The following is a 19,790-nucleotide window of genomic DNA, read 5'->3' on the forward strand; positions in this document are numbered from 1 at the left end:
TTTCTGGCAAAAATAATATCTCTTGACAGCTCTAATATGCCTTTTTCTCACTTTTGTTCTAGTCTTTCCAAGAGAAAAAAAAAAATCTTTATCACAAAATCAAGAAAAACTATCTGTTACAAAGACTCCATCTCTGAATTTGTTATAAAATTAAATTAGGGAACAGAAACTGAACAACAGATGATTTCTATTGTATTTCTATTTTCTAGAGCAAGACAGCAGTCAAGGTGATTTTCAAACTCTGAAGCATACAAAAATATCATGCCATTATTTTCTCAAATAGTTGAGAAGACAGACATCACTTTGAAAACACATAAGTTCAGTTCTTATGTGTAAGAGACTAGATTTTTTTTTTCTGCTGTTAGAAAAAACTCCAAATCAGTATTATTCAACTTGATTTGATGAGTGCTAAGGGTAGATTTAGGAAAAGCCTTGAGTCTAGCAGGTAGGGAATGCTTTATGTGATTTTATACTTAAGTATTCACATCCCACCTTGTTTTTTTTTTTTTTTGCGGTATGCGGGCCTCTCACTGTTGTGGCCTCTCCCGTTGCGGAGCACAGGCTCCGGACACGCAGGCTCAGCGGCCATGGCTCATGGGCCCAGCCACTCCGCGGCATGTGGGATCTTCCTGGACCGGGGCATGAACCTGTGTCCCCTGCATCGGCAGGTGGACTCTCAACCACTGCGCCACCAGGGAAGCCCCTCACCTTGTTTTAAAAGGAATTTAAGACAGTCTAAATGGATACATAAAATTTAGTAAGATATCAAGAATGGATTGTGAGAAAGAGTTATATCAGGGCAAGGGTTATGTCATAAAACCGAACTAGGAATGAGGCCACTATATTAAAAAAGAAAAAGCTTATTAAAGAATGCTATAAATTTCAAGTGCTCAGAACACTTACGTTACCCATTTTCAGTTGAAAATATCGTAAGTCAAAGACGCGTTTAATACTTCTAACCTACAGATCATTATAGCTTAGCCTTGACTACCTTAAACACATTCAGAACACTTACATTAACCTACGGTTGCACAAAAATCATCTAACACGAAGCTTATTTTATACAGCCTTGAATATCTCATGTCAGTTATTAAATACTGTACTGAACAACAGAATGGCTCTAAGTGTATCAGTGGTTTCCCCTCACGATCCCGTGGCTGAATGGTAGCTGTGGCTGCCCTGCCAGCATCACGAGAGATTATCTGTGCTGCATATCACTAGCCCTGGGAAAAGAGCAAAATTCCAAGTACAGTTTCTACTCAATGCGTATTCCTTTTGCACCATTGTAAAGTCCCCAAATCCTAAGACAAACAATCTTAAGCCAAGGACTGTCCGTACTTACTTCACCTGACATCCTGCTGTCCACTCAGCTGTCTCGATGGTTAGATTTTAGAGGATTCAGGGCAGTGAAATCCCCAAAATCACGCTGTGATACTTGAGAAATATCACATGCGACTTGTTACTACGAATCAGCTACCAGTTTTGTAAATGATATGCTTTATAAATTACACCCTTGATCCTTATAAAGATGTCATTCACATTCACATAAATTCTGATGGGCTCAATGAATGGAAGAGAATGTGGGGTAATTGTGCATGATATCTTCTGCCCATAGAACTTGAGATCATTACCCTCGGGTATAAATGTATCACACTGGGCATTTGAACTTCTTTGTCGTCTGTGATCTTCTGATCAGGAGAAAAGTTTACAGTATTTTGGCTGCTTTTTCATAAACTCTATTGCCTCTCAGTCCAGTTTTCATTAGACAGTAGCCTGTGAAGACTTTCAGTTTGTTACCCTGGGCTAGAGACTGGAGCACTACAACCAAAATTCAGGTTACAAGGAGGATTGAAACCCTTTTAATGACAGTGTTTACCTGAGTACTACAGTAAGCTCTTTGATGAAGACAGGAATTTTTACGCGGTACACTGACAATGCATTGATTTTTAATAGCTTGGGATTTATACTCACGTGCATTAGGACAAACACAAACGTAACAGCTGTACGAATTCATGAACATCCCTGCCCAGGTCAAGGCTAAAATAAATGATTGTTCATGCGACATTTGTGGAAAAAAACCTTTGGGTGGTTGAATGAATGACTGAGATTTGGGAAGCACTATTGTATGGGAACAGAATGCCCTAACAAACTTGTAAACTTTAAAAGCACACAGAATCTGAGATAGAACTACGATATCTGTTCCATATCCACATGCTTAATTCCGAGTTGTTTCTCTCCTTGAACATGGCTTTCAAGTTCAACGATATGAGGCTACACCACTAGCTTAAGCCTTGAGGCTTGTGTCTCAACCTTCTGGGAGCATAAATAAACTTGCTGGGTTTCGGCATAACTGCTCTGCACACATCATTCAGGCCTGGGCTGCCTGCATCTCTGGCTTCTGTAATGCAAACAAGCCCTTTCTAGGACTAGTTCCTGCTGTACCTCATTTTCCAAGTGCAAAGGCATCAATCGTCTCCCTAATCACCTATTAGGTTTTCGTTGTGTCTCAGCTGGAAATTTCCTTCCCTTGTCTAAAGTGGAGTTCAAAAAAGTCTCAGATCACATCACAGGCTCCTGTCAAAACACTGTGCATTTCTCTTTCCAAATCCGAGAGACCCTTCTGTCCTATTTCACTGTGCTTTCATTTTTAAAGAAAATAAACAAAACAAATAAAAATATTTTTTAAAAACTACCACTCCTGAAACCCTCTTTTCTGAAACTTGAACACCATAAACTAGTGCCTTATAAAGTCACATTTTTAAAAGTCACAGTTATATGCAAACCCTCAGTATATGAGACAATAAAGATCAGCTACCAAAAGTGGAAACCAAGATGGCCAATCAATGCTTAGAAAGATGTTCAATATCACTTATTATTGGAAAAATACAAATTAAGCGAAAATAGCACTTTTTACCCACTGGGTTGGTAAAAATTCTTATTGTACAAATATCGGGGCTTGTGGAAACATGGGAGCATGTGTGCGTGGCTTGTGGGATATAAATTAGTATAGCTATTTTGAAGGGCAATCTGGTAGCATCTAGTAAAGTTGAGACTATAAATACCACCCATTCCACTTATACGTTTATGTACCTTCATACTGTGTTCATAGTTATACATGTGACTATGTCTATTACACTGTTGCTTATAGTACCAAAATATCAGAAACAACCTAAAATTCAATAGGGGAATAGGTAAATTGTGTTCTATTCATACAAAGGAATACTATACAGCTATTAAAAGGGGAGAACTAGACCTCGTATATGAACATAGATCTCAAAAACATGATATCAGCTCAAGAATGTGAGTCGTTGAAGGTGACACACACTACAAGACCAGTTATGGAAACGAAAACACCCAACGCATATGATGAATTAATAAATAATATTCTTAGCCTTAACCACTTAGATATTCCTAGTCAAGACCTCCTAACTCTTCCTTGCTACTTACCTAAATTGTACTCATCCTCAAGACACAGTTCAAATCCTACCTCCCTCAGGACCACCCAACCCACAATGACTCCTTTTCTCCTCTGATCCACTCTAATAATAATAGTTTTAGGCATGTGACCTCATCTATCTCATATTCTCATTGTGGGGACTAATAAAGGTTCCTCACATAGGATGCTTCATGTAGTTCTTAGTGCATAGCAAGAACTCATTGACTCTTAGTTGCTATTATTATTACAAGTTTATGTCTCCCTTTGCTTAGCTTGGTACACTGCCATAGTAGATACTCAATAAATGTTTACATTTGACTATGAGTATGATGGTGACATGTTTCTGCTAATGATTACATTTGCCCAGGTCATTTCCTGAGGTGAGGTCCTGGCTCATTATTTACTGGATATTCAGTAAAGTCTGTGGGCATTCAAGAATTGGACATTCCCAAGTTCCACTGGCTGAGTGCTGAGGCACTGCTCTCTGGGGAGCACAGATGAGCGCTAACCTCCTATTCCAGGCTCAGCTGATCCTAGATTCCCCTGAAGTTATTAGTCGAGCTCTAGCAAAGCTTACAGACCTTCTAGCCCAAAGTCACTGAAAGAATTTAAGCCTTTTAGAAAACAAGTATTAATCCTGGGATTTTTCTTCTAAGATCTTGAACACCAGGAAAATTCCTCAATTTCAGGAGTCTCAGAGGAGGCACTTTTAGACAAACACGGGACAGGAAAGGTTAAGTAGGGTAGGTAAAAATGGAGAAAGCATGGAGAACAGGCATAACACCTAATATCTGCCGGGCATAGAGAATTCAAATAGGTGACGTCATTTAACACAACACCTACAGAAGAGAGAGGGAGATAGTTACTCCTGGTTTACAGATGAGGAAACTGAGGCCTGGAGATTCATTAACTTAAAAGCGGCACAGAAAATAATTGCTGGAATGAGGATTTAATCCCAGGTCTTCTTGACTTTAAAAACCCGTGTTTGTGGCAGAAGTTAAATCTATTTAAATTAGATTCATTTACATGTTATTTCATTAAATTAAATGAAAAGCACATATTCCATACACTTATATGTCGAGGTCCTCAGTTAATAATTTGAGGAACTGAGAGAAGTGACTTATTTGGAAAGGTGTGTCTAAAGCTTGTAACGGCTCTGAATGATAAGCTCCATACTTACAGGGTCTCAAGTCACTAGTACTTGAAAACAAAATTAAATACCAAACAAGTTAGGGAAAAGAAACAGATCTCAAAACTACTACTTTTTAGTAGGAAAATAATCTGACACACATAAATGTATGAAGAAGATAGCCTAAAATTAGCACATACGTTTTGTTCAGGAAGTTGAAAGTTTTTTTGTAGGTCATTCTTTGATTTCTCTAGTAAGAGCAGTTCTTTTGTGGTGGTTCATCTGTGGATATCTTGTTGAGAGATATTTGCTCTAACATGATTTCTATAGAAGTGTGCTCTCTGCAGCATCTTTCATCTTACCAGCAGCTGGAGCAACAACATCCTAAGTGGGGTAAGTTTTCACGTAATTATTGGCATGCCTAAGAAGACAGTGACTTCATCTGGGCTTATTACTGTTCCTTGTCACAGATACGGACTGAAATAATGCAGCAAACACACCACTGAAACTCTCAAGGGAAGAGATAAGACTAAGTGATAATGGAGAAACTGCTCCGGCTCGGGCTGTTCTACATAAACACATCCCTTTCCAACAGTCAAGAGACAACCGAAAGCTTCAATTACCTATGTCTGCAATGCTTCTTATTCACTTCAATATTTGAAATAGGGGATAATATGAAATAATGGGAGCTCTTCTCCAACTAAAAAAAAAAAAAGCCAAAGTGGAAACAAGACTAAGGAAAGAAGGAAGACATAAATGACCTTTGTGACTCAGAAACAAATCCCACAAAGTCATGAGAAATAAAACCTATACTGACATCAGTTGATTAAGGTCACTTATTTATAAAGCAGAACATTTCATAAGTTACACTCCCCGACACATAAACTTCATGTTGAGAATATGACATTCAGCAGGATAATAAAAATAAGGCTGATGAGCCTTTTAATCCCTCTCTTGTGAATTAAATATTTACTAAAATAGAATGATTAAAGCCCTGTATCTTAAGGGTAGTAAGTAGGTTGTATGCTGAAGCATACCCTGATCGGTCTTGCTAATGGCATACCAGCTATCTTAACTTTAAAGAGCCATTATAGAATGACAGATGGAAGAATAATGTAACATAAGGAAAATAAAAGTTACAGACAGACAACCAAGCAATATGGTGTCACACTGCTACACCGTATATACACAAAATCCTAGAGTTCCTCTTAAGGGAAAATAACAGTGCACTGGCATTTTCATTTTCATTTACTTTTTAGTGGCAATTAAATTTCCTGACACAATTATTTTTTGATAAAACATGATATTTTATAATCCAGTCAAATTTTATTATTTTCCAATCCAATCCCAATCACCTATTAATCAAATATAAGTTTGAAAGTCCCTACTAAATATGCTTTTTGCAAACGCATTGTGACAAGATGGCTCTTAGCATTCAATGGTGATTCCATAAGAAACAACTGAGTGCTGATACTGAGAGTGGGGACGCATTCTCCCTTTCTTTTGAAAAATAAAAATCTGCCGATTATTCAGCCACCATTTCATAAATTCCTGCCACAGATGATCAAGGGAGAATTTGGCGATACACATACACTTCAAAACTCAAAGAAAGGATAGTTATACCAGGCTTACAGTCATACCACAAAGCCATTAAAATCAATTCCTGAATGGTGGCTGGTTTAAATGAGGCAGACTTTAGTCAAGCAGTCCTGAACCCCGGCTCTATCCCAGAACCTAGTCTGTGGTGGGACTCCTGTGAGAATCATTGTTTTGGTCTTATAACATAGGCAACCGCTAAGAGTTCCTTACAGAGTCAGACCTACCCACTCATTGCCAACTTCCTAATCTGAAGAGGATCTTGTACCATTTCACTCAAACAGACTGTAAGTAGCAGCACATGTCGGAAGTGTGAAGCTATAAGCAATACTGGATATGTAAGAAAAGAGAGAGTCTGAAATTTTAAAAAACTGTACAGAGGGTATAATGACAAGTTGAAATTACGATAGAGTAATCATGGTTCAGGCATACAAAAATGCAGTCGGGCGGCCATTGAGGACCTGGTCTCCGACAAGTCTCTGCACCACTGGGGACCTGAACTTCCTTTGAGCTGTACCAGACCCAAGGACACCCCTAGCCGTGTTCAGAACAATACCTGCCAGCTGCAACCTATGGGCTCAAGGTCTTCCATTGTAACTATGCAACCGTTTGGGATCCCAACCAATCCTCACTTAACAAGCACCCTGCCTCTTGCCAGCTCCAATTATAATTCTTGATAAACAACTCATGTAACTAACTGTAACCTTGTGGGGTTTTGCCTTTATAAGCCTCCCCCATTTTGTAGTCTGGTAGAGCACAATTCAAATGCCTGTTGAATCTGTGTCTCCTGGGCTGCAGCCCTAAAAAACACCTTTCTATTTCACGTCTGTCTCTAAAATTTTTGTTGACAGATTCAGACTGTGCGTTAAGGTGGATTTTTTGTGGCCTGTTTGTTTTTGAATTTGAGTTGAAACCTCTCCAAAACTTTCACTTTCATCTTCTGGAACTTTTGCTTATAAATATGTCACAGCTGAGCAATAATTTCATTTGCTTATTTCCAAATGCCCATGTATGCACAAAACTTCCTTATTGGACTTGAACATTTTAGAAACCTATGTTATTTATTCACTCACTCATTGAATATTTATTGAGAACCTACTCTAACTAGGCATTATTCTAGGTACTGATAATTAAAATATAGCAGTGAACAAGATAACAAAAGTCCCCACTCTCATGAACCTTATTCTGGTGAGGGGACTTCTGAACAAGCAGGTAGATGAAGCTTTATTTCTTTGTATCTATAACGTTTCTCTCATCCATAAATAATTTGAAACTTTAACAGATAGAAGCACTATACAGTAGAAAAATTTAATATAGATAAGGAAAAAACTAAAACTACAAAAACAACATTGATATTATAACCCCGGTGAACTTTTAAAACTATCCAGAGTAAATAGCCTGAAAGGTGGTTAGAATAATTCAAACATAAAATAAACTGCAATTGATGTCAAATAAAATAAAAAACTTTAATACATTTAAAAACATAAAAATCAAACTCCTTTAAAACACTAGCTTTTTTTTTTTTTTAATCCAGTGTGTGTCCTGGAATATTTGTAAAGTTCTTAAAAATTCTGGATCCCTGGATCCACCTCAATGATAAACTGAACAGGGTCCAAATATACGTAGTTTTGTAATGTCCCAGAAGCAGCCATTGTCTGGAGGCTGGGACTGTCCATCAGATGGCAGAGCAAAGAGCTCTGCAAATCCTCTTCCTCCTCCCGAAACCATGACACTGAAAAATATTGTCAAAACCACCCATTTCAGGACCCTAATAATAAGCCAAAGACAAGCAACAAGTGGAAAAGAGTTTCTTCTTGGAAAACTGCTGACTGGCAAGTCTGTGGTCTTTCTGCCTGGGGCGGCTCCCACCCCGCCCCTCTCAGCTAACCCTCTACCAGGGAGAGGCTGCGATGGAAACTGGCAACTTTGCTGCCCCAGGGTCTGAGTGCATTGGAAGTGAAGAGTAGAAAAGCCTACTCCCAGGCAGTCTGAAGCATTAGCTTCCTTGGAGGCAAACAAATGCTGACTGCCAACCTCACAGCTGGCCTGAACCTGCACTCCCACTTGGGCCACTCCCCAGACCAGTGGACTAGCCATGAATGTAATGGGCAATGAGATCCTGGACATGAGAGAACCATGGAGGGCTTTGATCAATTTCCACACATCCTGGGTTGACCAGTAGGACCTAATATGGCCTGGTGGAAAGAAAAGGCAGGATGGATACGAAAACTCCTGAATTTGAACATGTTTCCCAGTCCATACACAGATATATCAGCAGAGGTTGAAAGCCTTACTGGATTGAACTGTTTGAGCACACCTTCTGGCTAATCACTGACTGACCACTGAACTACGGAGACCCAAGTGCAACCCTAGGAAACAAGGCTTAGACATAAAAGTAAGAACTGAACTACTATCTCAGAACATAATTGAAAATACAATTTTAAAAACATGAAAAAGTTGCTACACGGTTCTGAAAAACAGAAGGCAGCAGAATGAATTCCTATTTGGACTGTTGTTTGTTTATTCAACCACTATTTATATTTATTTCAATCTGGACCAGACACTGTGCTCAAATGCCCAGATACAATAGTGAACATGATAGATAAGGCAGAAATTAAAGAGTTAACATTCTAGAACTAGAGTTTGTTCTTCAAGGTCTCAGGATTTGGGCAGACCACTCTGGTCTTGTACACAGTCTCCAATTTCAAAAAGGACATGGTTCTTATGACTCATATGACTTACATAATGTTTCAACTAACAGATGTGAAGTAGTCAAATACATAACCAAATAATTATGGGATTGACATATATACACTAATATGTATAAAACAGATAACTAATAAGAAACTGTTGTATAAAAAAATAAATAAAATTTATAAAAAAAAGAAAAAAACAACTAAGGAAAACAAGGTCCTACTGTATAGCACAGGATAAAAAAATGTAACTAAGGCATCTGTGTTTTAGTGCTGGCTCTAGTATTTTCTGAGTAGTCTTTGCTGAAACACTCTGCAGAACTCAGTTTCATTATTCATAAGGTGAAGCAGGGTTGACTAAATTTTTAAGGTGACTCCTTGACCTCAAATTCTATGATTATTTGTAAGGGCATACAATAATACACATTAACATAAAAAATACTTATAAGAAACCTATCCAGGCTTACTTTAATGAATGCAATCCATCCATAATTAGCACAGCATTTGTAAACACACGCACAGTTTCAAAGTGGTATTTAAAGAGCTTATTTTCTTAAATAGATAAAACATTGCATTTGAAAGCTTATTTACAAGATTCTAATATATGGTATTGGAGTCAAACCGTATGTCATAATATATTCAGAAAAAATACGAGGCTCCTAATTGCCTAGATTTGATTGTCTCAGGAAGATCATGACCTTTGATATTTATTTTCTTAACAAATATGGTGGAGCGATCACTGTGTCTCAAACGTTGATCTAATCACTTCACACATATCAATTCATTTAATCCTGGAGACACTCCTAAGAAGGGCTGCTATTATTAGCATGTCTATTTTTACACAAGGGAAGACTGAGGCACCGAGAGGTTGACTAACTTGCCTCAGGCACTAAGAGGCAGGACGAGATTAACTTCCTCTTGGCTGCTAAGTGGCATGAGCCTGGATTCAAACTCGGGTCAGCTGGCTCCAAGCCGCATTCTCTCATCTGCTCTGCCCTGTGGCCAGAGCTTACAAAGCTATGGGCTTGTGATGTAAGACAGTACCCAAAGAGGGAAAGGACATCAGTTATTCAAGACAGTAACACGTCTATTTCCCTTAAACACATGCACGCACGAACACACACACACACACGCACACACACACACACGGACAAGACCTCACGCTCTCATGCAGCCCTCACATAGACACAAAACCAAAGGATAAATTTGGCAGATTTGAATTTCGCTAGAGTAGTGGGGATATGGAAGTGAAGATCTTTAGTATTTTTGGATTAAATTTATAGTGCCTTACTTTTATTTCACAATCCTAAACTAGATCCTCATAAATGTCATGTCATTAGCAAATGTGTTGTATATATAATGTCAGGTCCATACAACCTTTATGCTATTCCAAAATATGTAGTTTTATAGTTCAACATATATATGACAGATATGCCCTTTATTTACGGATTGGAAAAAATTGCCTTTCTAATTTAAGGGTCCTCTCTTACCCCTACCTTAAATAAACAAGTAACAGTTTCACCTTCCAGATAATTTATGCTGGTTGAATCATTTTAGCCCTCTAGGGTTTCTGGCCTGTAACATCATGTGCTCTACCCTCCTCACCTGGCACCTTTGTTCCATCCATGGTGACATTTGTACATCTTAAATGCACATTAGAAGATTTTATACTCAGATTCTGAACCTTCCCCTGTGAGCGTTGAGAGATTATTATGGAAAAAAGTCTTTTATGACAACCAAACATGTTTCGTATGGCTGAGATGCTCATGTCAGGCCTTGAAGATATCCTCATACATTTATGCAAAAATTATGGTAGAACTCCACTGAGCAACGAAAATACCAAGAGACATGAAATGGGGTAAAAGAGAGGACTTCAGAACCCTCTCATTAGCCGGGAAAACATACAGCATAGAAGGAGCGCAGGCAAGCATCACCCTCTCCATGGAAAGAGTGTAGCAGTCAAAAGAAAAGTGGAGCTAATGACATGCCAGATAAGAAGCAGCCTTCTCAGAGCATCACATGACATTCCTTTCTGGGATCAGGGAGCCTGTCCCATGTTTCCTGTTGTGCTCCTGAGTCGGTCTTTGTGGCAAAGAGACAAGTTTGCTAAAGTTTTTAATTAACGTATGTCCTTGCTGACAGATGTTGTGAATGAGGCACTTTTTCTTTCCCATTATGGCTTAGACTTTAGATTTAATTACTGTGGAAATGAATCAAGAAACATGACTTCAGGCAGAATATTTTAAATGTCAGCAGAGTAACCATATTAATTCTCAATCTTAAAGGATCCGTGTAATCCCATCTTTATTATGAGTGATGTGAAAGTAATTTTAGGAAGGAGGTTAAAGATAGGAAGACCCTGCAAGCCATGGGAAGATCACCTGTTAGTTGCCATTTTTTGGATAGCTGTTTTGTTTGCATAACGACTTAGTTTTATTTTGTGCATACACATAACGACTTGTATGAAAAGGGACTGTGCTCTTCAAGTGTTATATGTGAAAGGACCGGAGCCCTTCAACTTAGGTCTAAATGTATTCATGAAATATATCTTCCATTCAGATGATCAAAATCTGGCCACATTTTTTTTATTGCCTAAAATGAGTATTCACTTAAAATTATGTTATCTCTCATGTCATCAGCTCTAAGCCATGGAAATGCAGTGAAGTAACTAAATGTTTAGGCCTCCAGTAAAATACATATTTGGAAAAAAAAAAACAAACCCAAACCTTAAAATGACCTAAAAGAAACAATGAGGTCCTATTATACAGCACAGGGAACTATATGCAATATCCCGTGATAAACGATAATGAAAAGGAATATAAAAAAGAATATATATGTATAACTAAATCACTTTGCTGTACAGCAGAAATTAACAAATATTGTAAGTCAACTCTACTTCAATAAAATTTTTTTTAAAAAAGAAAAAAAGTTGAAGACATATGGGGTACCTTCTCATACAATCCAGTGCTCGGATAAAGAAGTCCTTGTGTAACTGGTGTTCATCCCTCAAGATTGAGCATTGTTCAAGCGTCACTGACATCGACGTCCTGTCTTTGGCACTTTTACAACAGGTGAAACGGATGCCATTTAGTTTGCGACAAATCTGTAACAAACACATACACAGTTGATTGCTTACTCGCAGATTAAAGTGTCAGAGTCCTCCAGACACTTCTAGTCTAAACCCACCAAATTTATGTTAATTTATGAAAATTAACTGGTTCCATCTGCCTATAGAATGGAAACATATTACCTTTTCATTTCAAAAGCTAGTGGAATAGATTTAATTTATTTAGCTCTTTGTACATGAGGTGTGGGGCTGTTGAAGGCATATAAGATGGTAAATATCCAGCAGAGGCAGCAAGGCTCTCTGAGAGGGCATCTAAGCCGCAGGGGATAATGATAATCACAGCTCAGAAGCAATATCTTGATAGTGAAGGGGAAAAAAATAATCTGTATTTCCTGGATCAGCCACTTGATTTGAACCTTACATAGCTAATACCTTCTTACTATATATTTAAAATAACCTTTACTAATCTCTGCTGGATGTTACGAGATTTCAAACATCCACATGGTGCCAAGTGAAACCGATAAGGAAACCACTCATCAATGCAACTAATAAGAATAAGGACCCCGAAAATGGCCACTGTAATTGCATATCTACTGTGCACCAGGTAGAATGCTAATAAATTTCATATAGATTTTGCTCCTTTAATTTAACTGCCCGTGAACCCTGGAGGAAGGTATATTAATCTCATTTTACAGATGAGGAAGTTGAGGTGTAGATAGGTAAGGTGCCTTACGCACAACAGAGCAGAGCCAGGATGCTGGTATAAGTCTACCTAACAAGGACCAAGTCTTTAACTTCTGTCCTGTTCTGTTTCTCTCTATAATTCTTTCTTGGTGTTATTCTGATGGAAGCCAGGAGAAGAATCTGTAAGTAGCAATAATTTATGGTCTCATTGCTTTACGGTTAACAGGTGAATCACTCCATTCTTTTCTCTTCCCTAGTCCCTGGTAATGCATCAACAATGTTCGTCAACATGCACTTAAGATACATCTACTCTGATGAAATACAGGCCTGCTTTATTATCTGCCATTGAGGAGGCCTTAACAGTTGCCTGCTTTGAAAAGAGGATATAATAATACAGTTTATCAAGGGTTTTTATCATGATTTAATTGTGATTCTGATACTTAGCTTAGGAGTTACAAGTCCTTATTAGCCCTTAGGTACTTTCTCACGATCTCCAATGTAAGTGACTAGAGAAACGTGACAGCGTGATTTCAACATGTAATCTTTTTTTTTCTTGTAGAAAACACTAACGCATTTAAATAAATAGTATTTCAAAAATTTTAATATAAAATAACAAAGGCTTGACTATATTTATAGTAACGAAATACAGACCTCAATGGTCACTTATGAGAGGTGAGTTTTAAAAAGAATGAATATCCTTTAAAATGCCTTGTCACAATTGTATGCAACTATCCTACTAAGGATATTTCATGTTACAAATTTAAAATCAAGAGGAATCTGGGGCGGCCTTCCCTGATGGCGCAGTGGTCAGGAATCCGCCTGCCAATGCAGGGGACACGGGTTCAATCCCTGGTCTGGGAAGATCCCACATGCCGTGGAGCAACTAAGCCTGTGCGCCACAACTACTGAGCCTGTGCTCTAGAGCCCACGAGCCACAACTACTGAGCCCACGTGCCACAACTACTGAAGCCTATGCACCTAGAGTCTGTGCTCCGCAACAAGAGAAGCCACCATGATGAGAAGCCCGCGCACTGCGATGGAGAGTAGCCCCCACTCGCCGCAACCAGAGAAAAGCCCACGCGCAGCAATGAAGACCCAACACAGCCAAAAATAAAATAAAATAATAAAATAAATAAATTTATTTTAAAAAAAAGAAGCTGGGGCAATTCCATCGAAGCAGACAGGTTGGGTCTTGGTTTCTGTATTTGACAACTCTTTTGAACTATATGAGCTTAATTTAACATTAGCTTAATTTGGTATTTGGTCTTTTTAAATTTTCATTTTTTAAAATTCATTCAGGATAAAACCAAATAGCTTTACATTTTTCAATTAGAATGTAAAACATTAACAAAAGCAGTATTTCATTAATCGTTTTAAAGAAGAGAGGATAATAAAACAGAGGCAGAAATAAAAACTTTTTGGAAAATGTAAAGGGGAATTTCTATATTTCTTTAAGAGTAATACCAAGGTCCCTAGTTTACAAAGAGGATATTGAAACTCGTGTATCACCCTATAGACATGTTATTAATAATAAAGTCAATATTCCTACAGAATGCCAAATTTGCACACTATGGGTGCTGTATATTTATCAAGGCAAGTAATCACCCATTCATGAATTCAATGGTAAGTTGTGAGTAAGCCGTATTTGGTTGGTATATACATTTCAAAAAAATTTCAGAAACGTAGGATTTATGGGAATTTAAAAAAATATATTCAAATGAGAAAACTACATGTAGTAGAGAAAATATTCATTTGTGGTTCTACCTGTGCATCCTTCATTTGTCAATTTACATGACTGCATGATATGTGCATAATGACATATGTATATGTTCCTAAGTTGTCACATGGCCTTGGGCAATGATCAAAGTACTTTGGTGCTATCATGTCATTAGTAATATAGCAAAAATAACTTACGACCTGTCTTTGTGAAATTTTCGTGAGAATTAGCAACCATAGTAGTCTTTGAAGGTATATAGAGCAGACACAGGAGAAAGAACTATTAAAAACAACCTTCATGTAATGTAGTATGATGCTAAATGGGACCAGTGTAAATGAGCTGCCTGAAAGCAACGTTTCATATTGTTACCTTTGATGTTCTTCCCTGGGGCTCCAAGAGGGCATGAAGGGAAACTAGAGCAGCTTGCTTTTGGTAAATTATTTTATGTAGACTCATGGTAAATTATCCATTCTTTTTTCCCAGAAGAGAGTAAGTAATATTAGATTATAATTGAAGCACTGGCAGTAGGGGGAAAGGCTTTGTCTCAAATGCTATTGATAGAGAATGAATAGCACATGTGAGAAGATCTATTACATGAGCAATCCTGTGCAGTAAGTTCAAACATGGCGTTCATCAAAAAGATCTCCAATGTGTGCCTTTCCTGATGAAAAGTTCCTTTCCTAGTGAAAGGATCTCTGGGTCTGAATGTTTAACAAAACTCATATGAGCTATACCTGAGCGGTTGCCAGATAAGAGCTTAAAAATTATAGGCATGATTTTCTCCCTCAACCTTGCAGAAACCTGGGGGGGTGGGGAAGCAGGCAGATCTTCTACCCTGAGGGTGCCATTAAATGAGAAAGAAGCATACAAAATATAGCTCATTACCCTAAGAGCAATACATCAGTAATAAATTCTATGCCAATATCTAAATTGACAAATGCATTTACAAGCTCATTAACGAAACAATATGTCCAGGAGCCTTACTGAGGCTGTGAGTCAGAGATCTGATAACCACTTTCTGTTGAAACCATATGTCTCTAGAGCAGCACTTCAAAACCCTGACTGACATGGGCTATTGACATTGCAACATGCGATACCAAGAAAATCACAGACACTTGATTTTAACCTCAAACACATCCCAAATTTATAAGAAAAGCCAACGAGTAAGATTTTTTCTCATTGAATACATCTTCTTCTATCTTGTGTTCTTGTGTATTGATAGACTAGATGCCTAATCTCCTGGATAATGGAGAATGACATCTGGTAGCCCAAAGTGCAGAGGCTGGACCCTACATAGCAGATACCCGATAACACTTGCTGATCATCACAGTGACAGGGAATACCATTTGACAGGAGAGCGCCTACCGTTGCAGCCAGCCACATGATTTCTACATTCTTTCTCTTTTTGGCTTGAATATTTTGATGGAGATTTTCTAGTAATCCTTTTAAATCATTTTGTTCTTGAAAATGTGAAATGTCTGAAAAACAAAAAAGGAGGGGAAAAAAAAGGAAACCGCATTAGTATTAAGCTGCCCATGGAGTTTTCCTTAATATATTTCAAATGTAATTTCCATAACAACAAATGCCATTTGGAGCAGAGAGTATCTGAGGATAGTCATACTTATTAATCCTTCCAGTTTTATTCTTTACTTAGAAATATGCCTCAGTTTCCCTCATTCCCTATTGTGTGTAACTGGGGTAATGTCAATGGGTGATATAACACTCACCAAGAAGGGAACTGTTTCTAATAACAAAGGCTGCCTCACTTCAACCAAAGTAGAGGATGTGGATGAAACATGAGATACAACCTTCCATTTTTGGTTACTGAGCAGCTAGTCTGAATCATGAGACTATATCAAACTGAACAGCTCAGAGGTGGAATTGGGAAGTTCAACCAAGACCCATGAAGTCAGTTTCTACACATCAAGATTCCTCAAACTAGGCAATGTTGACATTTTGGACTGGCTAACACTTGGCTGTAGGGAGTGGGCCCATATTCTGCATTGTGGGACATTAAGCAGCATCCCTGACCTCTACCATTTAGAAGCCAGTAGTATCCTTCCCATTGCGACAATCAAAAATATCTCCAGATATTGCCAAATGTTCCTTGGGGGCAAAGTCTATCTTGTTTGCGAACAAGTGCTATTAAGGAGCACAGGTATGGATGGAGAGAGGACACGCAAGAGGCGATAGTTAATTATATGAGATAATTGGGAAGGAAGCAAGAAGTGACTGATTGCTCAGATCTCTACACACTCATAAGTAGAGCAAGGGTAATCGATGGCATATGGTTTATATTAAAACCTAAGGCAGGGCTTCCCTGGTGGCGCAGTGGTTGGGAGTTCCCCTGCTGATGCAGGGGACGCGGGTTCGTGCCCCAGTCCCGGAGGATCCCACATGCCGCGGAGCGGCTGGGCCCGTGAGCCATGGCCGCTGGGCCTGCGTGTCCGGAGCCTGTGCTCCACAACGGGAGAGGCCACAACAGTGAGAGGCCCGCGTACCGCAAAAAAAAAAAAAAACCTAAGGCAATGCACACTATGACACCAGTATTCCTGAGACTCACTGAGATAGGATTCAACATTAGAATATAGAGATGGAAACAAAAAGTCTAAGAGAGTGGTTGGGTTAGTACCGTACAGTATGAAAACACACTCTACTGTGGAAGCCACAAACTGATGGATGAAGAACTCCTGAGAGCTTTAATTGAGTCTAAAAACAGGAGAAAATACATAAGAACTGGACTATACGTAGGCTATCCAGTTACATTGAAGAAACAGATGATCTGTTCCTGAGTCAGATCACACACACACACAAAAATGACACAAATAAGCTTTAATCATAATGAAGCTTGGCACTTTCCAAAACTGTACCAGATGTTTCATTTTATTAGAATAATATATCTGAGTAGCTCTTAACTTTAGCTCCAGAGAGTACAGGAAATATCCTAACGAACTGTACTAGCAATCTATATCTACCAAAGAATGGAAGTGGTTGGTAAAATGGAACTGAGCATTGAAAACAATTATATATCATCTTGAATTTCCTGTCCACAGAATAGAGGAAGGTCAAGTACAATCCAGATTCATACCTTGTTTTAGGGAGATGAGATTCAAAATATTCATATAAATATATGCATGATTCTACTTTATTAGTTCCTAAATGGGAAAACTGTTAAACGTCAAATTTTTACCGTGTAACTAGAGACGTTTTTTTTTTTTTTTTTTTTTTTGGCCACACTGCGCACCATGTAGGATCTTAGTCCCCCGACCAGGGATCGAACCCGTGCCCCCCCCATTGGAAGCGTGAAGCCTTAAGCGCTTGACTACCAGGGAAGTCCCAATGATTCTCTTAAGAAAGAGAAGCTTTCCCTAAAGACATTGCCTCGCTAGGTAGGAGACTCTGATACACAGAGATTTTTAACAGGACACAGCCCAAGGATAAAGGGAAGGAGGCATAATGTAGAATGCCTTGAAGAGAGTTGCAAAGCCAGCTCAGGACTCTACAGCTAATTGAAGAAAGTAAGGACAACAATGGTGCCTTCTAACTGATACTTTTAGCACACAAGGAATAAGTCAGATCTGCCATCACTGCCCTTAATGTTGATAAATGGCAACCAAAACAAACCCCAAAACAATCCATGACTTAGAATAACAAGCAGCTATTTAAAATTGTGTACAGGTATATCATTGACAGAGAAAGTGTCCTTGACATTGTTGAAAGGAAAAACTGGTCATATTAATAAATGAATTTATTGGTGTAACATTGCGTGTGTGCCTGCACTTGTGTGCATGCTTACCTCTCTCTCTACGTGAATGCAGGCAGAGCAAGACATCGGTTTAGATACTAACAGTGCTCCTCTTCGGGCTATGGGATTTAGGGTGATTTTTCAACTGGCTTTTAAATAATTTTTTATTTACTATTTTTTACTATTGGAGTATTTACTATTTACTAGTATAGTATTTACTATTTACTAGTATAGTATTTACTATTGGAGTATAGTTGATTAACAATGTCGTGTTGGTTTCAGGTATACAGCAAAGTAATGCATTTATACATATATGTGTATCTCTTCTTTTTCAAATTTGTTCCCCATTTAGGTATTACAAAATACTGAGCAGAGTTCCCTGTGCTATACAGTAGGTCCTTGTTGGTTATCTATTTTAAGTATAACAGTGTGTACATGTCAATCCCAAATTCCCAATCTATCCCTTCCTCAACTGCCTTTTTACGTCATTTGAGACACAACAAATATGTATTGTTTTAAAATAATACAGTTATTTTAAGAGCAAGGGAGAACAGAGTACATATGTATAAGAAAAGGAAAAAAAAAACCCAAATTCTTATGATACAAAGACCTGACCTCCAAATTTCCATGGTCTGGTAGGGTGAGATAGATTTTTTACACCATTATTAACTGCGGTCAAGTGTACCGTGGGCTATGACGCAAGACAGTAAAAATGATAATAGGGACCGAAGAAAAGGAGTGGCCAATTCAATGAAGAATAGTTGAGTATGGAAAGGTTTCTAGTAAAGGTAATGCTTTGTGTCTACAGAGAGTATTTGAGGCCAAGAGGAAAATGTCAACAAAGGCATGGACATATGAGGCAGTACTATGGAAACAGGAAGCTTGTAGTTCACCATGTCCTTGGAGGGCACAGTCCTAGAGGCAAGGATTATGAAGAGTCTATTCTGCTATTTTGGGATATCTGGGCTTCCTACTAAAAACGGGAGCACCTCGTGAATTTTAATTATGGACATAACCATATCTGAGAGGTCCCTGAGACTGTTTTTTAAATCACCTGGTAAAAATGACTTTCAAATATTTTTAAAAGCAATACAGAAGAATTTTACTTTATACAATGTCCCATAGCAGTTATGCACACTCATCCCTTTGTAACAAAAATTTTATGAAATAATATTTAACCTTAGTGCGTTCACTGCACCCTGACTATATTTTGTTCTATTCCATGTTGCTTTCTTTTGAATGTTGGCCCCAACACACTAAATTGATTTAACACCTATATAGGGTCAACATAAAAAACTTGCAAAGCACTGATTTAGGGCAACCCCATGTCCAAGATGCTTAGGTGACTTTTTCACAAGGTTCATAGTCAGACGGTCAAGTCAAAAATCCAGTCTCCCAAGGGGCTTCCCTGGTGGCGCAGTGGTTGAGAATCCACCTGCTGATGAAGGGGACACAGGTTCATGCCCCGGTCCAGGAAGATCCCACATGCCGCGGAGTGGCTGGGCCTGTGAGCCATGGCCACTGAGCCTGCGTGTCCAGAGCCTGTGCTCCGCAACGGGAGAGGCCATGACAGTGAGAGGCCCGTGTACCACAAAGAAAAAAAAAAAAAAAAAAAAAATCCAGTCTCCCAAGCCCTATGCCAGTAATTTCCCTCAAATCTGTATTAATGTCTTCACAGTTGGCTGCTGATCCAAAAAATAATTCCAGTATTAACACAATGGAC

At 38.5% G+C, this 19,790-nt stretch overlaps 1 protein-coding gene across 7 annotated transcripts in view; it reads right to left on the reverse strand.

Moving 5' to 3' along the window:
• INPP4B (inositol polyphosphate-4-phosphatase type II B) overlaps positions 1-19,790 on the reverse strand; it is a 353,066-nt gene that overhangs the window by 25,735 nt on the left and 307,541 nt on the right. For all 7 annotated transcript variants that reach the window (XM_065877996.1, XM_065877994.1, XM_065877993.1 and 4 more), the window contains 2 exons: positions 15,688-15,800; positions 11,803-11,957 (listed from right to left, as the gene is read on the reverse strand). In XM_065877996.1, the coding sequence (XP_065734068.1) occupies positions 11,803-11,957; positions 15,688-15,800 (268 nt within the window). The remainder of the gene's footprint in view (positions 1-11,802; positions 11,958-15,687; positions 15,801-19,790) is intronic.

This window comes from Phocoena phocoena, chromosome 5, assembly GCF_963924675.1.
Source record: "Phocoena phocoena chromosome 5, mPhoPho1.1, whole genome shotgun sequence".
NCBI lineage: Eukaryota > Metazoa > Chordata > Mammalia > Artiodactyla > Phocoenidae > Phocoena > Phocoena phocoena.